Source organism: Condylura cristata, unplaced genomic scaffold (genome assembly GCF_000260355.1).
Source record: "Condylura cristata isolate star-nosed mole 26May11 unplaced genomic scaffold, ConCri1.0 scaffold00006, whole genome shotgun sequence".
NCBI lineage: Eukaryota > Metazoa > Chordata > Mammalia > Eulipotyphla > Talpidae > Condylura > Condylura cristata.
This window is the reverse complement of record NW_004567107.1, coordinates 17,904,693-17,930,791: the sequence shown is the minus strand read 5'-3', so window position 1 is coordinate 17,930,791 and position 26,099 is coordinate 17,904,693. Positions and strand designations below refer to the sequence as shown.

General features: G+C 48.0%; 1 protein-coding gene across 1 annotated transcript in view; it reads right to left on the bottom strand.

Annotated features, from left to right (window-relative positions):
- Positions 1–26,099, bottom strand: part of EPB41L4B (erythrocyte membrane protein band 4.1 like 4B) — a gene marked incomplete at its 5' end in the record, with an annotated part of 122,714 nt that overhangs the window by 85,479 nt on the left and 11,136 nt on the right. The window contains one exon of the mRNA XM_004677958.2: positions 4,936–5,040. Within this exon, the coding sequence (XP_004678015.1) occupies positions 4,936–5,040 (105 nt within the window). The remainder of the gene's footprint in view (positions 1–4,935; positions 5,041–26,099) is intronic.

Genomic DNA, 26,099 nt, shown 5'->3' with positions numbered 1-26,099 from the left:
CCGGAATGAGCCATCCAAAGGGACGGAGGGTGGTTTTTAAAACTGTCCTTTTACAGTCAGGTATCTCACTGCTAGCTCTCTACTCCCCCTCCCGGTGTCTGCGAAGTGGTAAGGACACGCTGTAGCAGCTGTACAGGTGGCAAGTGGGATGGTATCGCCACCAATCATCACAGTGAGGCCGAGGGAGCTGCAATAGTGTCTGCAGTGTCCCCTGGGGCCCTTCCAGCAGCCACCAGAGCTGTGCCAATCTCTCTTTATACCGGGTTTCTTATCCCCCAGGTATCAGACAGAGCCTGTCCTGCAAAAATAGCTCATAAGTCTTGAGACAAAAACCAGAACTGCCTTTTCTATATTCCTTGCTGCAAAATAAGATACCACCATAAGATGCTGGCTTTTCCTGTTGGCAGTGACTCAGGAATCAGCTTATCTTGGCCGCACCCACCTCCAGAACACCTGCCCCAGGGAGAGGCGGAAGGCCCCTCTGAGGTGGGGCTGTGTGTTATTGCCCCTGTCCCAAATCCTTGTCACGCTTTTGCCTGGCAAATTTCTCTCACTGTCTGGGGTCCACACCCATGTTCCGCTTGGTAACCTGTTCATCTCATCCATGATACTTGGCGAGCCAGTCCTCATTGAGGCTCACAGTACAAAGGAACACACTTTCCCAAGGGATGGCTCATCTGTCGCCCCCACCAGCACGTGGCAGGCAGAAGTGGTGTCCTGCTCACTCCTGCACCATAGTTTGGGATCAAGGAAGCTCCAAGTCAAAGAAGAATAAATGGCTCTTGAGGGAAAGGTGTGTGTGTGTGCGTGTGCATGCTTGCCTGCGTGTGTGTATGACTACTGTGTATTGGAGCCCACAAAGCCCAGTGAAAATGCTGGGCTCGGAAATGAGAGCAGGTTCTGAATCCCAGCTCTGTCCTCACCCGACCCTTAAGGTCCCAGTGTCTCCATAGCCTCAGCTTGATCAGATGTAAAATGGATCTATTCAATGAACAGCTTCCACACATCAGTGATGAATGTAAAAGGAGCATTACATTGGGCCTTTAACCTCAGAGCTTGGCCCAGAGCTCACTAGAGCAGGAGCTCCGGGACTAGGCAGTAAGAAAGTTGGGTGGTTTAGGCCAGAGAGCCAGCTTTCAGAGGGCAGTCTGACATGTAAAAATAGAGCGTTAAGATACGTGACAGTGAGCTCTAGCACAGTGGATTCCTGGGTGGACTTCCTGCTTTGATATGGCAAAGGGAAACAGGAGGCCCCAGCCCTAACTGCTAAAAATAGGCAATGCCAATAGACTTTGACCTTGCTGCAGGGCTAGGCAGGGCACTATGGAAACCAGGCCTGGCTCCTCACAGGGAGCCAGGGGTGTGAGAGCAGGGGAGCTTGCCAACAGTTCCGCCACTTCCAGCTCTCTGATTTGCTAGCTGGGGGTGTCAATTTTTGCAGATGCCTCAATTATGGGGTAATAAGCCAATGGCCAAATGACCCCCCCTCTTCCTGACCCCACTTCTCCCTAGAAACACACCTCTCTTAACACCTAATACCCGCCACCAAACCTCCTTCCAGTTCCTTGGAAAAATCAATGCCACCCCAGAAGCTGGCTTAGCAAACCTCCCAGAGGGCTCTCGCCTAAAATGCTACAGTTACTCCTGCAGACAAGGATGCCTGGAAGGTTTCAGCTAACCTCAGCGCACTGCCACTAGAAGCTGGGATGGCTTCTGGTTCCCCCTTAGCCTTTCCAGCTAGGGGCCCACGCGGATTACAAAACAGTTTGTCTTCCACAACCTCCCTTAATCCCTCCACTCCTCTGTGAATAATACAGCCAGGGAACAGGAGGCTCAAGAGTCCAAGGCAGGAACGTGAGCATTAAGCCTGTCACCATCAAACCTGGTTGGAGTTGAGCTGATTGATTTGCCAGGGTCAAAGGCTTTGGTTTCACCAACTGGGAGATGGGAAAATTGGACAAATGGCTCTGAAGCTTCCTTCTGGGCTAGAGACCAAGTTCTAGGCTGTGGGCCTTGTCATCAAGAAGAGCCACCCAGTGAAGAAGAGGAAGTCCTAAGCTGAGGAGCTAATGCACAGGTTTGTTCATGTACATACATGAAATGGAGGCAAACGCTCTACCACACAAAGCAAAACAAGCTCAGAGAAACATTTCCCTAGACGAAAATGTGTTGGGGGTTTAGAACATGCACCATGAAGGGCTGTCACCTGAGAGGGTGGCCAGAAATTAAAGCAGCTGAGAAAGGGTGCTCTTGAGGGGACCTGTACCACAGAGGCAGTTTAGAAAAGTGCAGGTGCTACCAGAACCCAGCCCAGCTAGACGCGGAGACTGGTGCGCCAGAGGGTTTCGGGGGCCCCAGCCAGGCCAGGAGGCCCTGCACCTGCTCGTGTCTGTGGGGCTGGATGCTGGATAGACTTTAGGACCTGTGGAGTGTGAACGCCTGTAGGTGTCTGTCCTGGGAAGGGCACCTGGATCCTGCTGTCAGCTACTCCCGCTTGCACAGAGCCAGGGCCCTGCAGGCAGAGAAGCCTGGAGGTGGAGTCTTTTGTAAAGGAGACAGGCGGGCTTTCTGGGAACCAGGGTGGCTGGCAGGCTGGGCAGTGTTCCTGGGGATGACGTGCCATGCAGGACAGGCTCAGATCTACGGGCAGAAGTGACGGTCATCTTCTCCCTTCTCACTAGACAAGAGGCATGGGGCAGATACGCCTGCCTCTCTTTGGACGCAGAATCACCGAACAGTATACTGGGAGAACAGTTCCGAGGACACCATTGTATGATGGGAAAACAGGGAAAAGAATGGCTTGACTAAAGCACATCTAATGAGTCAGGGGCTCAAGCGGGAACAAGGCCCAGGTCCAACGCCCAGTGCAGGGACCGAGATATTCTCAAATCAAAACCATCACCTGCAGGAAGACACAGAAGAGAAGGCAAAATGGAGAAGGATTTCAGGAATGAGGAGGGCTGAAGAGGGACAGAGACTAAACTTGGTGCTCAGGAAGCAACGGGAAGGATCTAAGATGCAGCGTGGGGAATGAAGCTTGAGACTCAGGCAAACTCCCTTAAGACAGAACAGTGACAGGAGGAAAAGGACAGTGACAGGAGGAAAGGAGGAGAAAGAAACAAAAAAACGCAGAGGGGGGGGAGACTGCATGAGTCTTCTCAGCCAGAGGGGAGTCCAAGGTCAGAAGAGTCTCCAGGGAACCAGACTAGAGTCTGGGGAAGATCAGGAGAGCGTGAGGCACGTCAGCTAGAAGCGCAGCTCAGGGGCTTGGACTTTGCTGAACCTGCGCTCTGTGCAGGCTCCAAAAGGCACAGCGTGACTCTCCAGCAAGGCTTGGCAGGCTGAGAAGTAGCAGAGGAAACAGATGGGTCACAACGTAGAGGGGACAGAGGATCAAAGGGCAAGTGGGGACGCAGGTGAGTTGGCTGTGGCTCTGCTGGGGCAGAGGAAGGGGGGGGGGAAGCTGGAGAGAGGAGGGTAAGGTGGGAGGGGTCGTTAAAGGTGAGGCCAGAGGTGGGCTAAAGGCATGCGATCACGGAATTCTGGATCCCGAAGCCTCTGGGAGGTAACAGGACCCGAAGTGTGAGGTTGCGCTGATGAAATGTCAATGAGAGCAGGGTCTAGAACCCTGAATCCAAAGGGTGATTGGGGAAGAGAAAACCCAAGTCAGCAGAAGCCTTGCAGGATGGAAAGGACAGTGCTGAGGACAGAGGCAGGGCCCAGGGAATGGGGGTGAAAAGGGAGCTATCAGTTGCCTCCGCCCCAAGGCCCTGATGGGTCCAGAGTGAGAGTCTCCAGCTGGGAAATGGGACAGTAATTTGGACCATTAACAGAAGGAAGAAAGATCTAGAAAGTGCAAGGCAATGAGGCAAGGGCTGGTTGTTGGGGAGGAGGGGTGACACAGCAGACAGGAAAGCCTGGAGGTAGGGGGGACAGGGTGGGGGGGGAGACTTGCCTGGGGCTGCAGGATGCATTTAAGTCCCATCCCACAGTATCATCCATGTACAGACTCATGGTGTCACATTCTCAGGCAGTGCCCATTCCAGGCACCAATTTTGAGCATCTTTACCTAACAACCCTCACTAGGAGCTCCAGAAAGTACCTAAAAAATATCTTTCAGGTGGAAAGGTTTAAGCTCCCATGATTACTCCAGGCCTCCATCTGGAAACTCAGGCTTTCATAAGCTGTTCAAAATCACGCTGCCCTACCATCTATCCCCTTCCTGCTTTATTTTTCTCCACACCTATTATCACCCATCATATTAAATATAAGCTTAATACTTTATCTGCAGTGTTTAGAACAGGCCTAGCACATAGCAGACACTCAGTAAATCTTTTTAGATTGTTGAATACATCATCTTTGCACTCCAAAACTACATTTGGTTGGGGGGAAAACTCTGAAGTCATTCATGGTTTTGAGAGAGAGGTTCTGAACTGGGTTGAGTCCACTGTCTCAGGCAAAGTCAGTGTGGTCTTTGCTGACCTGACACAAGCAATGCCATGACATGCTCTGTCCGCCCCCAATATCCATTAAGTGTGGCTGGGATCCAGCACCACTCCCCCAAACCCAGGAAGATCAAAAGATAGTGTTATCGCTTCTGTTGTTTTTTTTTTAAAAAAAGGTAGTATCATTAAAGGAGTTTCTCTTAACAGTATTTCTTCTTCCTATCTCCTCTAGAAACATGCCCCTGTTGATCTCTGAGCTTGGAAATGTTTCTCGAGCAGGCCCATGAACCCCTAATGCGCCCCTTTCTCCTCTTCTCAGGGTCCGGGAAGGGCCATCACGGATGCATTTCACATGGGCAACCACGCCCACTCCTTACTGCGACAATATTGTAATTTTATTCTTATTTTTCTCCACCAGTTTCTAGCAACTGTGGGCCTACAATTAGCCTATAAAGCCAATCTCTCCGGAAACCAATCAAGTAATACATACCACCACCTGGGCAGAGTCGAGGAACTGGAGGCCAAAGTAATCTGTTTCTATGAGGTCCAAATGGTACACGATCTGATCAAAAAGATCCTGGCCTTTGGCGTGTTTCTGGAAGACAAGTGGGAAGATGAAAATGTAGGATATGACAGCCGGGTAAGGAACAAAAGGCTTCTATTGCATACATAACGTGCCCCAGTACACTCATTTAAAATTCTTAATTTGTTTTACTGTAATACAAGCACGTCATTAAATCTAAGCACTTAAAATGATGAATAAAAAACAATTTCAGAGCATGAGGAACTGATGCCTTCTTATGAGGGCTGGTAAATGAAGGGAAGGGATGAAGCACTGATCCTGGCGCTTCTGGCTGTTTGCTTTTTTATCTGTTGGGCTCTTTTGGTTGTCCACAGCACTGAGGAACCAGTGTGTAGGTAACAGTGTCTACAAATGAACTAAATGACTCCTAATGAACTAAAGACCTACATGGAGAACTAAAACTATGAAACTCTCAGAAAAAAACATGGCACAAATGTTCATGACCCTGAATTAGGCAATGGCTTCTTAGGACTCACAAAACACAGAAAACAAAACAAAACAAAAATAAACCAAACATCCTCAAAAAGTAAAGTTATTGTGCTTCAATGGATGTCAAGACATCATGAAAGTATAAAGACATGGAAAAATAGTTCTGCAAATTATATCTGATAAGGAACTTCGATCTAGAATCAAGAACTTTTACAGCTCATAGTTTTAAAATGGGCAACAGAGATACATACATAGAGACATAGATAGGGAGCTCTCAAAAAAGATATAAACACCCCACAAGCAAATAAAAAGATGCTCAGCATCATGAATCTTTAGGGAAATCCAAATCAAAACCATAATCGAATCCACTTTACCTAGCAGGGTGGCTATAACAACAATGACAGACAGTATCAAACGCCAGAGAGCCTGGAGCTCTTGTACACTGCTGATGGGAATGCAGTTGTAGAGCCACTTTGAGTTACAGCCTGGCAGTTTCTCAAATCGTTAAACAAGTTATCACGTGACCCAACAAGTTATCACATGACCCACTCCTAGGTACACACCCTAGAGAAATGAAAACAGAAATGTGTACACAAATGTCCATTTGTACAAAACATCTTGACTCATAATGGCCCAAAAGCAAAAAAAATCAAATAGCTATCTATGAGTAATAGATAAAACCTGCTCCCCATATCTCTCTCTCCACATAAAAACCAAATCAAGCCTAGGACCAGTCGAACCACTAGATCCAACGGACAACACAGGACCTGCAGAGGGTTATTCTAAACTACTGTGGGTTGGGGGTGGCAATCAGCAAGATCCAGCCTGTAGGAAATTCTAGAAACAAATGACTTAATTTCTTCAACAAACAGATACAAGGAAGAGTAAGAGACGAGATGGAAGGGAAACCTATAGATTGAAATAGTCTTTGAGACACATTAAACAAAAACCTGAGAATATTAAAAACGGAACACCAATGCCTAAGTTGCATGCATAGCTGATAAAAATGGAGATGTGCTTACAACAAAATCAGGGCAGTTGCAATTTGGGGGGTGCAAGGTGCTGTGACTAGCTAGGGCTGTGTGGTGGTGCTGACCTGGCGGGCTGGCAGGGTTCCACTTCCAGACTAGGTAGTGGTGGTGGTGAACAGAGTCTGCTGTCCTGAAATTCATTAAGGCCCAAGTGGCCCCACATCCAACCTGCTCCCATTTGGATGTCTCTGAGGGCTTACCACCCAGGTGTGTGATTTCATCACTTGCAGAGTCAGAACTGAAGACCAGCCCCAGGCATGTAAAGTGAGGGCAGTGAGTCCAAGCTCCTGTCTGGTCATTCCAAGTCTTACTTTTCTGGTGTCTTTCCAAAATGGCTCTTAATTTAACAGGAGCAATACATGGAGGCTGGGAAAAGAATCTTCTGGGGGTGATGGGTCGCTGCCACTACACCAAACCAGCGCCTCCCCTGGCAAGACCCTCACTCAGCTGGACAGAGGTGGCAGGCAGTGGGGTCTGGTAGACAGAAAATGTCATTCAAGTGTCTTCTTCTGCTAAAGACAGAATTCACAATGATCCTTTCTGATGCCAAAAAGCATGTGGTAAAATTATGAGGCTTCTCAACCCAAATGCCCAAAAGTAGATGATTGGATTAAAAAGATGTGGTACATATGCACAATGGAATATTACTCAGCAACCAAAAAAAAACAACAAACACATGCCTTTTGCAGCAACATGGAGGGAGCTGGAAGGGATCATGCTCAGTGAAATAAGCCAGAAAGAAAGAAAAATACCAGATGGTTTCACTCATAGCAGGAGCATAAAGGGCCAGGGGTGGGGAATAATAATAATGAACAACTACATACCAGAGACATTCTACAGTGGTGGAGTGGGAAATGGAATAAAAAATGGGGTGGGGAGTGCACCGGACTGTGGAGATGACACACGGGTGATCTGGTGCTGGTGATGGGGAGCCCACGGGGAATACAACTAAGATGGGAAAAGGCACAAAATGATGTTAAAATAGACAGTTATTTAAAAAATGCATTAAGTATATATTAATACATTAAAAATACATTATATTCTTGTGAAAAAAATTACGAGGATTCTGCAGATGGGCATGGGGGACCTCCAAACAGAGGTCCCAGTGGGTAGGATGAAGAATGCGTGGGGTGAAGACCACAACACTGGAACCCGCTGTCTCTCACTCCTCCCAGCCTGAAGCGTATCCACGTTTACAGCAAAGAAGGCTCCAGATACCTTAGTCCACCTGTTCCACCAGGGCATCAGTGGTAGGGTTGGGTGGAGAGGGGAAAAGGACCCTGGAAGTCATAAACCATCAGCCCAGGGCTAGCCGAAACAAGGGGTCCTTCGTCCCAGAGATGTGCCCACTCCTGGGTCTTCTCGCCAGCAGCAAGTGCCTTCATTAACTGCAATTGCTGTTGCAACCGTGGCTATTTCAGTCTGAGCCTTCCCAGCGGGCGGGCACAGCTGTGTTCAACTGCACCCTCCTCACCACCCTCCATCTGCAAAGCATGGTGCCAGCCTGGCACACAGCAGGCACTGCATGGATCCTGGGCACTGGCGGGCTGGGGCAATGTGGGGTCTGAAGCCAACAAACAGATCTGGGGATAGGTGAGCATGCATAGAATGTTTCACCAAGCAGCCGGCAGGAAAAATGAAAAAAAAAAAAAAAAAAAAAACCTCATTAAAATCTTTTCAAATTAAATATTCTACGAACAAGTGCCTAGGGAACTGTGCTGTACTTCCAAGGCTGTTTACCTCAACACGATTTTGTGGCTATTAAGTGAAGTGCTGTCTAGTGGTTATAATGGGAGATCTGTTAATGTGACAAAATTGGAAGCTGCTCCTCGTTCTCTGTTAACTAGGTCTCCTCTTCAGTCTGAATTCATTTTCATTCAACAAATATTTACCCAGTGCTCAGCCAGCACCAGCCATCATCCTAGGTGTGTGGTGCACAGTGGGGCAGGAGTCTGAAGGGAGGAACTGCAGGTGAGTACCGGGTGCTGCTCGGGGAGCAGTCACCCAAAGCACTGAGCTCCAAGCCCACAAGTTCTCAGAACCACGTATCGCCCTACATTCTCAAGCTGAAGAAACTGCATGCGAAACCTTACTAGGTCCAGATTGCCATCCTGGAACCTGCCAGCTGCCCCCAGGTGCAGCCGGCCACAGGGCTCTCTCCCGAGTCCTGGCATCTTCTACTCTTCTCAACACATCACTTTCCCAAGAACTACAACCAGAGGTTTTGAGTCACTGGGTCTCCTTCTGATCTGAAAGGAGCTCAATACCCACGCTCATTAAAGTCATGTGCACAGTAAGGGCACAGAGTTGCCAAGTACAGACTGGGCCAGGCAGGCAGCCAGCCAGCAGGGCCAAGCATGGACATAGCGCTGTCTTTGCTGGCAGGCCAAAGGGTTCCCAGCCATACTCCTGATAAGGAAGACCACTAGCCGGGTGATATCTTAACTGTCCCCCGAATAAATTAATGATCCTGACCCTGTAAGATAAGAAGCCACTGGCAACGATGTAATAGATTCACTGGCCCTGGAAGCAAGAAGACTGAAGCTGGCCCATCCAAATCACCGCAGTCTCCGCAGGATGGGGGCCAGGCCTCCCAGAAGGCTTGAAAGGAGAAAATGAGCTGGGAGTGAGGGCGCTGGGAGAGCGTCCGCATCCTAGTTGTGAGCTAAAATGGAAATAGCCTGGCCTCTGCACAGTGGAAGGATTTCAGCAGCCGGCTCGTGGCAGGCCCTGGGGACCCCCTGTTCACCCGCCCCACAGGCATCAGGTGGCACGGCCCTCTGCACCTTCAGAAGGGCCACACCACTTCCTCTGGGCTCAGCAACAGCCCTGCCCGCCCCTGGCTGTAAGTCTTGCTCTCCCTCCTACAGCCCATCTCCTCTGTTTCCAGAATGGCCTCTGATCACACAAGTCCTCTTCTCGGTCATTTCTCTGAACAAAAACACCCACAAGAGAATGAACTACAGGCAGCTCAGCTGTATTCTGGGTTTCTTCACTATCAATACTGCCCAATCCAACACACGTCCTCTCTCCCTCAGGTCCTACACATGCCCTCAAATGCCAAAGCATACACGCAACTGCCTCACGCACCCCAACAATGCAGCAGGCCCCACCCCAGGATTGGCGTGCCCTTCCTCTGTGTGGGAACCCCGCTCCGTACCTCCAGGAAGCCAACCCCCACACACTGTCGTAAGTCGTCACTAAATTGCAGTAGGCAGCATCCCGCCGGTTCGTCTCTGCTTCTGAACCAGCTGACATCCTGAAGCTCAATAAACGTAGATGCGGTATGATGGAGGAGGAGCCCCAGTTCCCACAACAGCCATCAAAGGACCCACTTTCCAGTCTGCTCTCTATCCGTGTCTGGGCTGGGAATCTGTGCTAGCCGGGGGGGCCTGGGTGCACCCCCATTTTCCCTCCCATGAGACTAGGACAAAGGTGTTTGGAAACAGATCACACGGGGTCTAGCCTTGACTGTGTCTCATACTGTGCCTTATACACTGGCATACTATAAATGCTGGGTTTTTCACATCTGGATTAAAAAAAAAAAAATAACCAGGCCCTCCCTGGTGGCGCAGTGGATTAAAGCACAGCACTAAGAAGCTAAAGCCACTTCTGCATGAGTTCGATCCCGGCCTGCCCCGGAGGAGATCCACATGGCACGGCAGACCTCTCCTGACCCGCCCGCTGCTCCCCTCAGCAGTGTACTTCGTCGCTCTGCCTGTTCTGCTCCCCACTCTGTCTCTGGTGAATCCTCTCACCCTCTACATCTCTGGCCTGTACCCCAGTTCCATATGAATAAATAAATAAAATCTTAAAAACAAAAAACAAAAAACAAATTGTGATGGTTTCTAAACCTAAGCACAGGCTTTGTATTTGTTCCAATTAGATTTCATCATTTTAACAGGCTCATCATCTATTCCGTTGAGAATATGAGTTCTAGGCTGTTATCCCATATACCAGCCATTGATGCCAGTTTCACAGTGTGAGAAATGTGGTGTGTGGGGGGGGGGCGGTGTAGGCAGGGGTTGTCAAGGTGGGGAGTGGTGGAAGGTGTGGTCTTCTTCAGGTGAACAGTACTAAGGGAACCCCTCTGATGGTGGCCAGCACCCTCTTAGAAATACACCACAGTCAGATCATGTGGGGCCAGCCCCACACTCTTTGAGGCAAACATATGGGTCAGAAACCTAGTTCTAGCTCTTCTTTAGCACCCTCCAAGAGCTTCTTCATCTTAAAAATGGGGTAATCTCATTTGCCTGGGAATTTCTTAAGTGTTTGAGAGGTCAAAGGTGACTTTTACTATGTTAGTGAAGTTGTTTTTGGTAAAAACATTGAGAGGGTAGGAGGGAGAGTTGCCAGCAACACCAACAGGTATCGTGGGTGGAACTTTCAACCCGATTCCAGGATCTCCAGGGACCAGAAGGGCTAGAAGACTGAGTTCCCCTGCCACTGGCCAATTAGTTCACCAGCCACACTTATATAATGCAGCTTCCAAAAAATCCCCAAAAGACGGACTTCCAAGAGCTTCCTGGTTAGTGAAAATGTAAAGATTTGTGGAGAGGGCTAAGCCTGGAGTGGGGGGGCCTTTCGCACCTTCTCACCATACCTGCCCTATGCATCTTTTCTACCAGGCTGTTCCCTGAGTTACAGCCTTTGTAATCAATCAGTGAATAAACTGGTTTCCTCAATTCTGCGTGTCTTTCTAGCCGATGACCGAATCTGAGGAGGTGTCCTGAGAACCTCTGACTTACAGCAGTAGACCAGAGCACAGGGAACTGGCTGGAATTGCAGCTGCCGTCTGAAGTGGAAAACACTCGGGGGAGACTGAGCCTTTACCTGTGACGGTGACATGACCAGCAGATGGTGTCAGAACTGAGCTGAATTCTCAGACCTGCGTTGGTGCTGGAGAACTGGTTGGCCTGGGGAGGCCGAAACAAACCTCCACTAGGAACTGGCCTCAGGACACTGACTCCTCTGTCACTGAATTAATGAAAGAGCGAGAGAGCCAGTGACTATACTGTGGTGTCGTACACAACCAAGCAACTATTGTTACTTTTACTCAAGTCTTATTTCTCTCTTGTCCACAGGAATAACAAAATGTGCATTCTGCAAATGCTTAACAAAAACTGAGGCACAGAAGGTTCATGATCTAGCATAGTGGAGTAATCCCATTTTTAAAAATGAAGCCTGATCTGCTGTGAGGGATTTGGTGGCCTATGTTGATCCGTAGAGACCGATTCCTTCCTTCCCAAGTCCTTACACACCCTCATTTAAACAGCTCTCAGAACGCCAGCTGGGCCCATCAGCACGCTTCCTGGCCAGCAGTTCTCAGAAGGTACCTGACCAGGGCTTGCTTTCAATTGATTCTCAGAAGAGCTAATTTCACAGTTACAAGCTCCTACCCCCAAAACCTGATAATGTGCTAATTTTCTATGAACGTTAGTAATAAACTAGCTCTCAACTTCACACATAAGCTTACAATGCACACCCCCAGGGTGCAGGGTCTCTGTCCCATTGCCACCACACTTGACTTAAACCATCACAAACAAATATAAGCTGTTTACTCCACGATGTCATAAAGACAAAATATCTGAACCTACCAAATAAATTTCCCTTGAAGTTTTCTCAGGAATGAGACATGTCATCTTGGACATCAGCAAGTTCTGGTGACTCAAAACTGGGCTGGACTGAGCAAAGGCCGTGCAGAAGCACCCATGAACTACGGTGTGAGGCGACAGAGCGCCAGCCTACAAATCCCACCTCCCAGCTGGAGGGTACTCTGATGGTGCAAAAGTCACCTCATTTTGCAGAGAAAGAGCCTAGGTCTCAGAGAAATTCCAGGACCAAGTTCCTAGTACTTAGAAGTGGCAGAGCCAGAGTCAGCAACAGCCGCACTGAGTCTCAGAAGAGTCTATAGCACCCACTTCTCCCCCAGTCACGCAGTTCACCTCCCTGGCTCTGAGCACACACGTGCCCTGCAAACAAGAAGTATTTCTTACGCCCAATTCAACAGGCCTGGTCTTGGGCTACACGGTCACACAGTCAGACCACAAACAGATGTCAGCCTGGGGAGGCAATTCCCACTTTGTTTAGGGGACGAGAAAGTTACAGCCAAACGGAAATGTAGATTATTTGTTCACAAACTAACACAGAAAGCCAGACACTGGGCAGGGACAGCAACAGCCAGGGTGGCTCCTGGAAATTGAATTCTGGTAAAACAGAGCACATGTTATTAATTTCCTGACTTGCCTAGCGAACAATCTCTTGGAAATCAGAGAAAGCAACAAAACAACTGCTCTTAATTTTGACCAACAAGGAAGTAAGAGCAATTTTAGAAGGTGACTGTCGTCTCAGTGTGGGCCTCCGCTGAGCAGACGCACCCGCAGACAATCAGGGCTCTTCCACCAGGGATGGGGGTCCAGCTACGCTAAAGGAGGTCAGGACAGGCAGATCTGAGCATCAGGTTTGCTTAATGTCCACCACAGAGCACAGCCGCCCTGGCTTCAACTAACCAGGAAGCCAGAACAATGAGACAGTGTTACACTAGCCACTGCTGACTAAACTCTGTACTGGGCTGATAAACTGTCTTTGGGTCAAGCTGCATTTCTCTCAGTGGATATTCAAAGCTCTCATTTGTTCCTTCCACAACATCCCCCTTACAGGGCTGCTGTGAGGATTAAATGATCCCACTGGCCAAGAGCCTGTGAATCTCCTTTCAATCCACCTAACATGCAGTGACCTCAATTTGGGGCTCCCTGTAGCCTCTTCCATGCGTGCTGGCACAGTGACGGAGCAGCAAGTCGGGGCTTCCCATTTACGCCTCAAGATGCTAAAAGAAGTCCAGGCACATAAAGCCATCACCTGACCTGGCTACTCTGAAACTGCTTTCACCCAGCACTGCACACAGTATGCCTCCCACGCTCAATAAGAAGCCCTGAAACAGCACATGCTGAATGAACATTTCTAATTTGTTGGTGAGACTATCAGTCATGGTTTAATATATTATCCCTACTGACAGGGATATTAATAAAATAACAAAGCCTCCCTAGAACAAAGGTCCACTAGACAGCTTGCTTTCACAGTCCTGGATTGGGAGCCTCTCCATGTCCTCTTTATCACTGGGATGGTGAGTCACTGACTGTCACAGTGCCATCTGCCCGGCTGAGTCCACTCGAATGCCCAGTGAATGGGGAAGGGGTCACAGGCTGCCCTGAATGACCTCCAAGACAGGTGCTTCTCACCCCAGTGGCCTCAATCTGGTACAAGACCAACATGAACATGGGGACTTGAAAGGGCCAGTTGGCAAGGTCCTGAAGAGCTCCTTTCAGTGTTGTTCTTTTATTTATTATTTTTTAAAGATTTATTTATTTATGCACACAAGAACTGGGGTACAGGCCAGAGAAGTGAGGGATGAGAGGATTCACCAGACACAGAGTGGGGAGTAGAACAGAGAGATCTACTGGAAATACACTGCAGTGGACATGACAGGTCTGCCACGCCATATGGGTCACCTCCTTGGTCAGGGATAGAACTTGTGCTGCAGCGGCTGCCGACAGCTTCACAGAACTGTGCTTTAACCCGCTGCACCACCAGGGAGGGCCGCCCAGTGTTGTTCTTTTAAACTGTGGCTCTTACAAATAAGGCTGCAAGGCTTTCAGCCTTCTTCCTTGACTTTGGAAGGGCTGGGCATGGCTTCCACCAAAATAAATAAATAAATAAATAAATAAATAAATAAATAAATAAATAAATAAATAAATAAATAAATAAATAAATAAATGATATGGTGTTAGAGGTGTTTGGTGACTTCTAAGGAGAAGAGATGTCCACTCTGGGGGGAAGGGCCAGCCAACTTGTGAAAAACCCAGTGACCCTGAGACTGCCATAAAGAGTGCAGGAACAGGTGTCCAGTTCACCGACCTGCTGGTCCAGCCTTCAGATCACCACTGCCAGGGGGCAGACATGTGGGTACCCGTTCTGAGGTCCCTTACCTCAGCCCACCTGCCAGCTGGATGCTCCTGGGAACCTGGGACAAGACCACGAGCAGCAGAAGACTCTCCTAACTGAGCCCACGCCAAGTCTTAAGCAACAGACTCCATGAACGGGGACAGTGGTTGCTGTGTTAAGGCACAAACACTGGGAAGTCTGTTAGACCACCATGGTGAGCCAGAATGAAAACCGCATGTACATCCAGACACGGCATGTGTGTGTGGCTTGTGTGTGCATACCTGAAAGATTTAGGATCCGTAACTATCCTTGTAATTTAAAAAGTGGTTTTTTAGGAAATCCTCCTCGTGATGCTATCACATACCACCTGCTCAGAGACAAGGGAGGAGAATAATAAATGTGAATTCTCTCTTAAAAAAAAAAAAATAGGGACGGGGATAAACTAAAAACCTGTTCTTTGAAGGCCACTAGCTGTTTAGGAGAAAGACAGTAAAATGGAAACTACATGGTGCTGCCTTAGTTACATTCACTAAGGGTGTATCTGGATCTCAAAATAATTGCACTGGAAAGTGGAGGAGGGGATCGGCATGGATTGAGAGAGACATACTTAACAAATGCATCGTGCAGTCTGCAGGTGGAACAAACCAATGGAGAAAAGGTTTTGAGGTGAATGGGCCAAACCAAAAGAGGATTTGGTATCAGACAACATTGAGGAATCATTGCTCACTTGGCTGAGTATAAAAATGGGATTGTGGTTATGTATATGTATATATTATAATGCATTAGGAGAGAGGGAGAGAGGGGCAGAGACAGAGAGAAAGCCGCTTAGGTATTAAGAGGGTAAACGAGTTGTCTGGGAGTTGCTGTAAAATACTCCAGAAAAATAATAATAAAGGGGTGTTGTACATCTAAGCGAATGTTCTGCGTTCTCTCTACTTTCGTAGTGGGAAGCCTCCATAACCATAATCAAGGCTTAAAACCTCCCAAGCTGCAAAGTGCTTGGAAGTTGGTGGGTGCCGGCACTGCCTGGCCTAAGCTCTGCTGTGGAGATGCACAGCACCGGCTGGAGAGGGCGTCTGTGCCCACCGTGAAGGTGCTCTGGGGTGCACAAGGGAAATGACTCCTAACTGTTCATCGATTTTCTTCCACGTCACTGAAACGAAACATGACACACAGATCTGTCCGGACCCAGCCCAGCACCTACCGGCCATGGCGACATGAAGTCACATTTCGTCCCCACCCCAGTGCAGCTGCAGGGAGGCACCCTGTGTGCTCAGTTTCACAGACAACATCTTCCCAGCAACAACACATGTGCAGCAATCAGAGGGAAGTTTTTCCAGCTTCTGATACCAGACTTAACATTCTCCCCTAGCTGATTGCATGGAAAGAATGATTTCACCCCTTAGAACGTTTCTGAGTCTCATAATCAGGGATTACGAGGGATCCCAGGCCGATTTCTGACCCTGAGCTAGGGCATCACAGCCTGAGGTCCAGGAGAGGGACAGACTGCTGCTGAAGGACGGGTGAAGCTCCTCAGGGGACGTGTCTCGACAGACACAGGGAGCAGGCCTTTGGACGGAGCCCTGCTCCAAGCCACCAAGTCAGATTGTTCTGGAAATCAGTGCAGCCAGGCCCCTCCTTTCGCTGACCTGGTAAACAGAGGCCAGAGACAGGTGTCCGTGGGCGCAGACAGCCACTGCAAAGCCAGGGTGGATCCTGTCCTGACAGCAATGCACTTTCTTTCTCGGGACGCTCATAAGAGGTCTGCATTATGACTGTTACCTGAACGGGCCCAGAAAGAGAGCAAACCGTGCATTTCTGCTATGGAAAGGTGAAGAACCAATACAGGCCACCAAAAACTGAGAAATCTCAGTGCTAAAAACTTTGTCTATAAAAAAACGCTTGATTTGGTGAATATTTTTGGCTGTTTTTAGCGGTGACCAGGAAGGGGAAAAACTGTCGGCGAAAGGAAAAAGAAAATGAAACAAATTTGTGCCTGACTAAACAGTAACCTGCAATTAAAGTGATGGATGTCTTTGTGCCAAGAGGTTGAGTTTCAAAAAAGCGGCTGGAAGACGGGCAGCCCTGAAAATAAATTGCCAAATTACTTTTTGCAGCCAGATTGCAGATTCCCCCTCCTTGCCATTCTGAAAACAAGTAACTTCACATAAACAAACACGCAACAAATTCCAAGGAAACCCAGCCAAGAAACGTGAACAGAAAGAACTCACTTTGGGAGAAGCACTGCTCCCACCCAGCCTGCAATTTAGGAAAGCAATGATATTGACCAAGCAAGGCACCTTGCACAGGAAGCACCCCTAAACTCCCTAGACCTGCGGTGACTGTTCCCTCTTTCTCAGCAGAGCCCTTTGGAGCTGAAAGCATTGTTCTGGGCATCATAACCAACCATGATGCAGGGACTGAGGCACAGCAGGAGGCGGCCTGAGAGTTCTGACCTGGTAAGGATGTTTGAGGATGAGATGAATTTAACATGATGACTTGCACAGGACGTGGTCCCACAGTTTGCCAGTAGGACACACCAGGGCACCCTTCTAGGCAGTGTGTGGTTTATAGGAGATGAAGTTTATGGAGGTTAATTGACAGGGGAGTATGATGAGCTGAGCCATGTGATCCCCACATTCAGATGCTGAGCCTCACGTCCCACTACCTTGGAATGTGGTTGTATGAGAAATGGAGGCCTTAAAAGAGTTCACTCACTAGGCTGGGCCCTAATCCTATTTGATGTCCTCATAAAGATTAGGTCACATGCAGAGACATCAAGGAAGCTGGTGAATGTGAAAAGACCGTGAGAAGGGCCCTTCCTGGTGGCCCAAGGGGTTAAATCTCAGCACTATGAACTATCTGCAGCCACTGAAGCACAAGTTTGATACCTGGCCAGGGAACTAACCTCTCCTGTCTTGCCTGCTGCTCCCCTCAGCAGTATATTTCAGTCAATTCACCTGTTCTGCTCCCCACTCTGTCTCTCATAAATCCTCTCACCCCCCCCATACCTCTGGCCTGTACCCCAGTTTTTGAAGGCATGAACAAATCTTTAAAAGCAAGCAAACAAACAAAAGACTGTGAGAAGATAGAGCGCGAAGAGGCAGCAAGAGATCTATCAGCCAAGGAGTGGAACCTCTCAACCAGCTATGCTATCTCCTTGCTCTCAGACTTCCTGCTCTCAGACTTGCCAGAACTATGTCCTGGTCATAAGAGTTGCACTCTACATGGCCATAAATACAGGGAAGAACCACAATCTTGGCCCCTGGATTCTGTGGGTCCTCCCACAGCTGGTATCACACATCTCTAAGAATAGGCAGTGACCCCAGCTAGCAAAGCAGCCTGCATTTGAGTGCTTGCAGTGATCACATCAACTGCTAAGAACAGAATTTTTCTGTTTACTTGGCTCCATATGCACGAAAGATTTTCAAAAAGGTTAATGAGTTGGAAACACACATAAAATCTTTAACCTTGTCGATGGTCAGCGTGGCTGCCAGTTCATAAAACTATGACTGAGGTACAACTGTCCATTCATCTGACGTTAGGGTAGACAGCGTTGCCTTTTATAGGTTGCCTTTGATTTTTCGAATCTCTTTTTTTTGGTGAGTCAGTGGTCTTAAAAAAAAAAAAGCCTCCTGCAAGAAGGCAGAGAGTGACACATTCAGATGAGATGCTGAGTCTCTCTGTAGGTTTGGCTTGGCAAGGATGGCATCACCAAGATTATTTCTCCAAGGTGCAGGATTGTGGTTAATGTGAGTTGCTGGGAGAATAATCTTGACTATAAGTTTGCCACCCAAAATAGTAGTCTTACCCATTAACTAGAGGAAAACTTCCAATCATACATGCATTTATATAAAGCAACCCCTGAATGCCCAAAGAGGTGCAAGCATTAACTGATACTTTAAAGTAGGGGACACAAATAGGAAATTACTTACAGAATCTAGCAGGTTCACATCTCTCTAATGGCTATCCCTCAGTCTGAGCTAATCCCAGTTCTCCCGAGTTGAAGCAGAACTAATTCACCTGGAATAGTTTAACACAGGAGACCCCAGAGCAGGGTCACCCCCCACCAGGCTCTGGACAGTGCAGAGAACAGTAAGCACTCACAGGGGCGGAGTGGATCCCACGCCAACCTCCACGGAGGCTCACCCATGCTATCAGTCTCCCTGTGGTGCCAGGAGGTTTTAACTAACATGGAGCAATTTAAAAAGTTTTGTTTTTTTTAAACAATTTATTTTAGTCTTTATCATTTGCATATATTGGATAATCCTACCTCAGAGCCAATACATTTATTTAATATTTTATCTTTATATATAGATATATATATTTTACATCATTCTTCACTTTGCACATTCTTTCATCTCGGTTGTAATCCCTGTGGACTTCCCAATTCACCAGTGCTGTTACCCTCGTCCTGTGTGCTCTTCCTGCCCTAGTTTTGATTCTGTTCCCCTCCCCACCCCTGTAGTTTATAGCTGTTTGCTGACTTTCATTTTTACTTTATTACTGCAATTTAAAGTCTCACACAGACCTCTGGTTTACTTTTAATTGAAGTGTGACATGCAGGACAGAAGCTCACACAAAGGTATACGTCAAGTAATTCTCAGAAGTGAGCGGCCACTCCCAGAGGACACCTGGCTCCCTGTCTCTTCCCAATGTCCACCGCTTCCTTTTCTCCTTCCCACGGGTGGGTTCTGCCTATTCAAGCTCATATAAATGGAGCCACAAAGCACGTACAGCCTCGGATTCAGACCCTAATTGCTGAAAATAAGCACTCAGGCGGCACTTCACCAGCCTGGACAGAAGGGAAATGACACCCCAGCCAGTGCACGTGCTGTGGACACACTCACAGCAGACCTGGGAGCACAGAGTGTGGGTCAGACATGGGAGCAGGCAGGGGAGGGGGCATCCAGCCAAAGTCCCTCACAAGGGATCAAAGTGATGGCAAAAGGCCAGGGGCCCTAGCAGGTGCAGGGGGAGGAAGCCAAGGTTCACAGTTCCCAGCTACCAGGGCAGAAAGTAAGCAAGTCCCAGAAGACTGGAGCTAGGGTGTGTGTGTGTGTGTGTGTGTGTGTGTGTGTGTGTGTGTGTGTGTGTGTTGGGGGGGTATTCCTGAGACCACCCCAGGCACTGCACCTACCCCAGGATAAAGGCAGGGGTCCTGGGAGCAAGAGCCCATAAAGATCGCCTGCTGTAGTTTTTCTTTAACTGAAGTCTTTATTATGGACGATATCAAACAAATATAACCAGAATGTAGAGCAAACACCTGTCACTCACCTGTAACAATTATCAACATTCTGGAGCCTCTTTACCTCTACCCACCTTCCACTATTCCCCTGCCTTCCATTATTTTTCTCAACACATCTTTTTCAGGGATGATGATAAATTTGCTTACATCAAAATGCACAGATCTGAGCTGTTCCATTTGGACAGAAGGAAGCATCTGCATCCTTCTGATGCACCACCCCCCCTGCATCATTCAGCATACCCTGTCTCCCCACCACTTTCTCATGCCGGTCAGTCTGGGCAACAGCTACTCTGATTTTTCTCCACAGATTGGTTCTGTCAGTTTTGCAACTGTACAGGAAACCATAGGGAAGGTCCTCTTGTGGAAGGCTTCTTTTACTCAGCATAATGTGTGTCAACCCCAAAAGATGTGCTTTACAGTTCAGTCTGGGCCAAACTGCAGCAACATGCTGTCACCCTTCTCATGCCACCATATGTGGGCAAGCTAGAAAGCTTTGAGAAAACATAACCCACACTGGGATTCAGAACCATTGTTTTCAGCAAGTTACTCCTGTTCTGTTTTCTTCCTTGGGGCCTCTGTCTCAGATTCCAGTTCCTGCTACTACCAAGGCAGCAGCACTTCTCCAAGGCTCTGACCAGCCAGACAACTCTGGAGTGTCCCCTGAGAAGCAAGGCAGACCCCTGTGTTCCGCCCTGACTATCTTTAATGGATACAGCCACATGCAAAGCACAGTGCTCTCTGCAAACGGAAAGGAAAACTCGGCCCACTGAATTGGCAGTCGTGAAGGAGACATGAATCTTTGACTCAGTCTTGTATCCCCCGGTCTTGTATGCAACAACTCCTCCATAATCGCCAGTGTCTCTTCATTAGTCACTCTTGCTTGGGAAGCGACAGAGCAGAGTGGTCAACATCATGGCTGCTTTCCTGTCTCATCTGAAAAATGGCAGCAGCCACACCAGCACCTGGGCTCAGAGGCTCGGAGCCGGGACAGCTCAGGTGAGCAGCCGCCTGCAGTCTGACCCAGAATCAGCTTCTTGTCAGACATGAGCAGACACTTGGGTTTCTGGTCTGATATGCAGACCCCTCACACTGGGCTAAGACCAAAACACAACTAGGAATGAACGAGGCTTTTAAGAGCAGGTTTATTAAGGAAAAGGATGGGAATAAAAGACATCTGCACAGGCACAAGCGGGCAGGGAGAGCTGCCTGAAAGGGACAGGTATGCTGAGAGAGGCCTGCATGGTTGCAGGTGGGCGGCCTTAGGAGAGTGGCCTCTGCTGAGGGAGGTCAGTGCAGAGAAGTCCCGGCAGGTACAGGTCACCAGTAGGTACCAGGTCACCAGCAGGCAGGTGGCTGCTGCACTGCAGAGGGAGACAGCGGGTGGGAAGAGGCACCTGCATAGGCACAGGTGGGCAGAGGACTGCAGTATGAACCCAGGTTTTATGGCACCATCAAGCTTATCCATGGGAAGGTCCTCTTAAAGAAAGAGAACAGAAATAATATCTTCAGTTGACAAAGGTGACTAAACCCAGGCCTGAGCGATCACGAGCGCCCCTCCCAGCTGCTGCTCCACCCCTGGGGCCTCAATCTCACCAACCTTCCAGGCATAGAACAAGGGCCCACATCTGGGCTTCCCCACCAATTCCACTCCAGATCCAGTCACCATAGCCCTAGGTTCCAGGTCTTCATACTCCACTGCATTGGCCCTTCCTATCCATGCCCAGCTCCACCCTAGTTTAGACCCAAAGGACAGCTAACGGCTTGTCTTTCCGTCTGTCGTCCACCACAGCTTGCAGCAGCCAGTGCCCCCAGCCTTGCTGTCCCCCTGTGCAGCATGCCATGAGCTGTGCTATGTTTTTCAAATCTATCCTCCATGAGGCTGGTCAAGCTGTTCTTCCACCTAGTCAAGTAATCCTCCTCCACTCCATGTCAAATCAGCCCACAATCCCCTCCCCTGAAGCACTCCCTATGGAAATCTACCTGGACTCCCAAAGAGCCCCCAGAAAGCTCCCCCTGCCCAGCATGATGGCACCAGTCATCTCTGCGGGGTGTTACGGCTGTCCGAGAAACATGAGTGGCAGATTGCTCCAAAGGACCCAAAGAACAAATACACCTTTCTGGACTTGGCTACCTGCTCAGCCAGGTGATGTGGGATGGTGATACCTGCTCTGCTGGCCTCCGAGGTTTACAGTGAGGATGACAGGAGGTAAAGACCAGGGGGCACACAAAGAACCCGGGGTCCATCTCAACCCCATTAGGAGCTGTGCTGCATTCTCACACCACAGCCACTGCTGACCCTTCTGTCCAGGGGACAGCCGCCCCTGGCTTCTCCTACCCCACACAAAGACCCACTCTCCCCAAGCTTTTCTTCAAATATGAGATGTAGTATAAAGATTAAGGACACATCTTACCATGAAAAAAAGAATATACATGTGTGACCTCATTTTCATTAAAAAAAAAAAAAAAAGTCTCTAGCCATCCTTAGAAAAAAGGGAGCTGAGATAAACACCAAAATCTCAATGAAGTGGTCATCTTGTAGATGTATCACGATTTTTATTCTTCACTTTCTAAACATCTGTAACTCCTGGACATTCTAAAATAAACCGATGTGCTTTTATTTTTAGTAAAGTACAGAAATGGTATGGCCAGATAACATTTCTTTTAAATAAAACCAATGTTCTTAGTATTTTTCCCTTTTTTTCTTCCTATTCAAATAACTAGGTTTTTCTGTTCTTGATGCTATAGTTTATATGTAATAACCAAGCCAGAAAACTCAAATAAAAAAAAAAAGACACAGAGGGTAGATGGGGGGGCCAGACACCCTAGTCCCCTACATTCTATCAGCAAGACTGAAGGAGACGGCACTCGCACGCTGCCTGACTTCTCTGTGCCTAGTCTCTGCCGGCATAGGATGCTAACAGGAACAACAGCTCTCACGGTGGTGACAGTGGACGAGTGAAGCCAAATAGAGCGCTCGAATCAATGTCAAAGGCCAACCTTCTTTGAAGACATCATGCTACAAGACAGCCAGACACAATAGGCCAAATATCCTGTGATATCCCTTTTGTATGAAACAGTATCTAGAGTTGGCAGACTCACAGAAAGAGTAGCAGACTAATGACTACCCAGGGCTGGGAGGAGGGACAAGGGAGGGTGACTGCTGAGTCCTGAGTCTCCTTTTGTTATGTGCTATTTTACCAAAATGAAAAGGAAATAATGTGCAAAACACTAACTTTTTTTCTTTTACCCAATTTCTACATAGATAACTGCTGTAACATGAGATGTACTAGGTCCCGCATGAGAGAAACAGAGTCCGCAGACTTCTGGATGGGAGCGGAACGCTATGATATGCTATGAGTTTCATGAACATGGTTTCATCTGAGAAGTCTCTTCAGGGGACTCCCAAGTGAACAGGGTGAACAGGGTGCCTCATACGCAGCTTCTTCCCAGTAGAAGCAAAGCCAGGATAGAAAGGATTGATAGTCTGAAGGCTGGAACATGACACAAGCTGGCCCCAAGGAGCCAGAAGAGGTGAAGACCTGGAACTGCTGGACCGTGTCCTCAGCAGGCTAATCCTGGGCTATCAAGGCAAGGTCAAAGTGGCTCCTTCTCCTTTTTAGGAGGGTTAGGAGATGCATGATGCAGTGAAAGAACAACGCCACAGCCCTCTCCACGTGAGCTCCTCATAACAGGATCCACACGGTCGGGTCAAATTCTTTGCTCCAGGCCTGACCCGACTGTACGACTGCTACTTATTGTTCTGATTTGTAAAAAAAAAAAAAAAAAAAAAAAAAGTAAATGAAATAAAAATAAATGAAAGCTGAGATGAACCAGGTCTTGTCAGTAAACAGACTACACTGTCGCTGTCTGGGAAACTCACATATGTGGAAGAGCTCATTCCCAGAAGTGAGTTAACAAGACAGATGACAAGGTACAATAATTCAAGCATGCTCTAGTCTTTTTCACTTAAAAAACAGCACATCCTTTTTGCATTTTTCTTTGAGTCTGTTTAATGAAGAGGAACTATACACTATGGCTTTTCAAACAAAGCTAAATATTGCTCAACTTCAGAGAAAAATTAATCCTACGTAGAATATGGAGGTCTTCTGAACAAACTATTCTGACCTTGGATTCCCTGCTCATGCATTAAAATAGCCAACGTGGACCTCTCGCTGCTCAGCCTTCAGCCTGGAGTACAGACCTGCCGCTGCGGCTGGAGCCCGTGAGTCCGGCCACTCTTGGCCAGCAGGGCCCCTCCCTGGACTCTGACCCGCACTCTTGCTGCCATCCACACCACAGAGACGCCACTCAGGCCCAGCAAACGAGCAATAAAAGGACCGTGGTTGTAAAATGCCATGGCAGGGCTGCTGGGGGTTAGTGGTCTCCTAAGTCCTTGCCGCTTACCCGGCTTCCCTAGAGAAAGCCCAGGTCCATTTCACCTGCAGCCAGCAGAGCAGACAGTGTTTCTTCCCGGCCCGGCAGAGAACCGTGGTTCAGAGAGCCAAAGCAGCTTGCTGAGAGTCACCGGGCTGCCGGGAATGGAAGCCAGGAGGGAATGGAAGCCAGGAGGGCCGTGGGCCGGAAGCTGCTCTTATTACACACCAATTACTGCTCATTTGCCACAGGTGAGCACAGCGGGCCGCCACAGCAGCAGAGTGCTCCCAGCAGACTGGAAAGATCTGCCCCCCCCCCCCTCCCCAGATGGATGCTTTGGACATGAGGTTTCCAAAGACTCCAGGGAGTAAAGTCCAGGAATTCCCACGGTCCCTCATTCCCCTTCTCTCTGAAGTGTTCAGATCTGACCTTGCTGAAATGTCTGCCAGCACCTCCAGCCAGGCCAGATGGAAAGGGCTCACAGGGGCCTCCCCGCCGGTGGTGGGGAGGGGGGTGTCAAGGCACTAGAACAAGACTGAGCTAGAGAAAGAAAGAATCTAAGGTCAAGGGAGGTAGATGTTCGAAACCAGTTTTATGGAGCTAATGAAGAAAGACGAGGTAGACACAGAAGGAAAAGGAAAGGTATGCTTTCATGAAATCAATGAGAAATTTTCCAAAGATAGGCATATCGACTTTTTTCAGAGAGCAATGTCTAGTGGAAAATAAGGCTCAGAGGCAGGGCTGAGCAAGGAGCCGGAGTCTCAGATGTGGTCTTTCAAGCCTGAAGGCCTTTGGCTAGGGGCATCCCACCAACAGGTACCTATTCCTCAGCTGTCCTCAGAAATTTCTCACTTAAATTCCCCACTCCCCTCCCCCCAGCTAAGGTCTTCCTTTGAACTCAAAGTTCTCTAGGGCATTTTCACAACAAGCATCATCACTGGTCTTCACTCAAGCTTCTTGAGGGCAAGGATCTTCTTTGTCTTGTGTGCCCTGAGTCATGTGTTTGATCAATATATAAGGTCAGTTTCCTGTACCAACTGTGTCACAGGTCATGTTATCAACAAAATCCAGAAAGCAGAGAACTGTACCACGCAAGTGCCAGGACTCAAATAAACAGGAGAGGGGAGCTAGATAAGACTTTCATGAACTGCTGTGGGATGAGTAGCAGAACTGGGGAGATGCTGATCAAAGGTACAAACTTTCAGTTAAGACTTCTGGGGATTTGTGTGCAACTTGGCAACCACAGTTAATAAGGATGCCTAGGCTACCTGGCATTTGCTAAGTACACTCACCACACACACAAAGGTAACAGGTATAGTGATGGATGTATTAACAAGCTTAACTGCAGAAACCATGTGTCTGGGTAGCAAACTGTCAGGTTTTACATCTTAAGCATATTTAGCAATTATGCCTGGGGGGAATTTTAACAAAATACAGTTTTAGGTAGAATATCAACTAAATGCCATGAAAGGACTTTGCTGACAACCAAGCAGGAAAATCTGGACACTAACTAAATGTCTAACATTAAAAAACTTAATAATGACTAAGTATTTTAGTATTGTAAATGTTTTATAGAACGTAGCCCTTATCTTTTAGAGATAGGTACTGAAGTACTTGCTTGAAATCGGCATTTGTTTAAAAATAACTATGAAGGGAAAGATGTGCAGATACAGACACAAGAGTGGCCGAGTGCTGAGGAGGGACAGAGGTGATAGTGGACACCTGGGGTTCATTTTGAATACACTGAGAAACCCCAATAATAAAACTTTCTATTTTTTAATTTTGTCTAGGCAGGTTTATTTTTGTTTAAGACTCAAAGTTAAATGCAGTTAACATTATATAAGTTTCAGCTATGCACATTTATAAATCAACATCTTGTATACACTACATTCAAATGACCATCAAAAGGCCAAGTTTATTCTTCACCTTAAAACTGACCCTATTTACCTAGTGTTACCCCCCTCCTACCCCACCACACCCTTATAGTCACTCATTTGAAGTTATAGTCTAAGAGCTTTTTTTTTTTTTTTAAAGATTTATTTATTTGG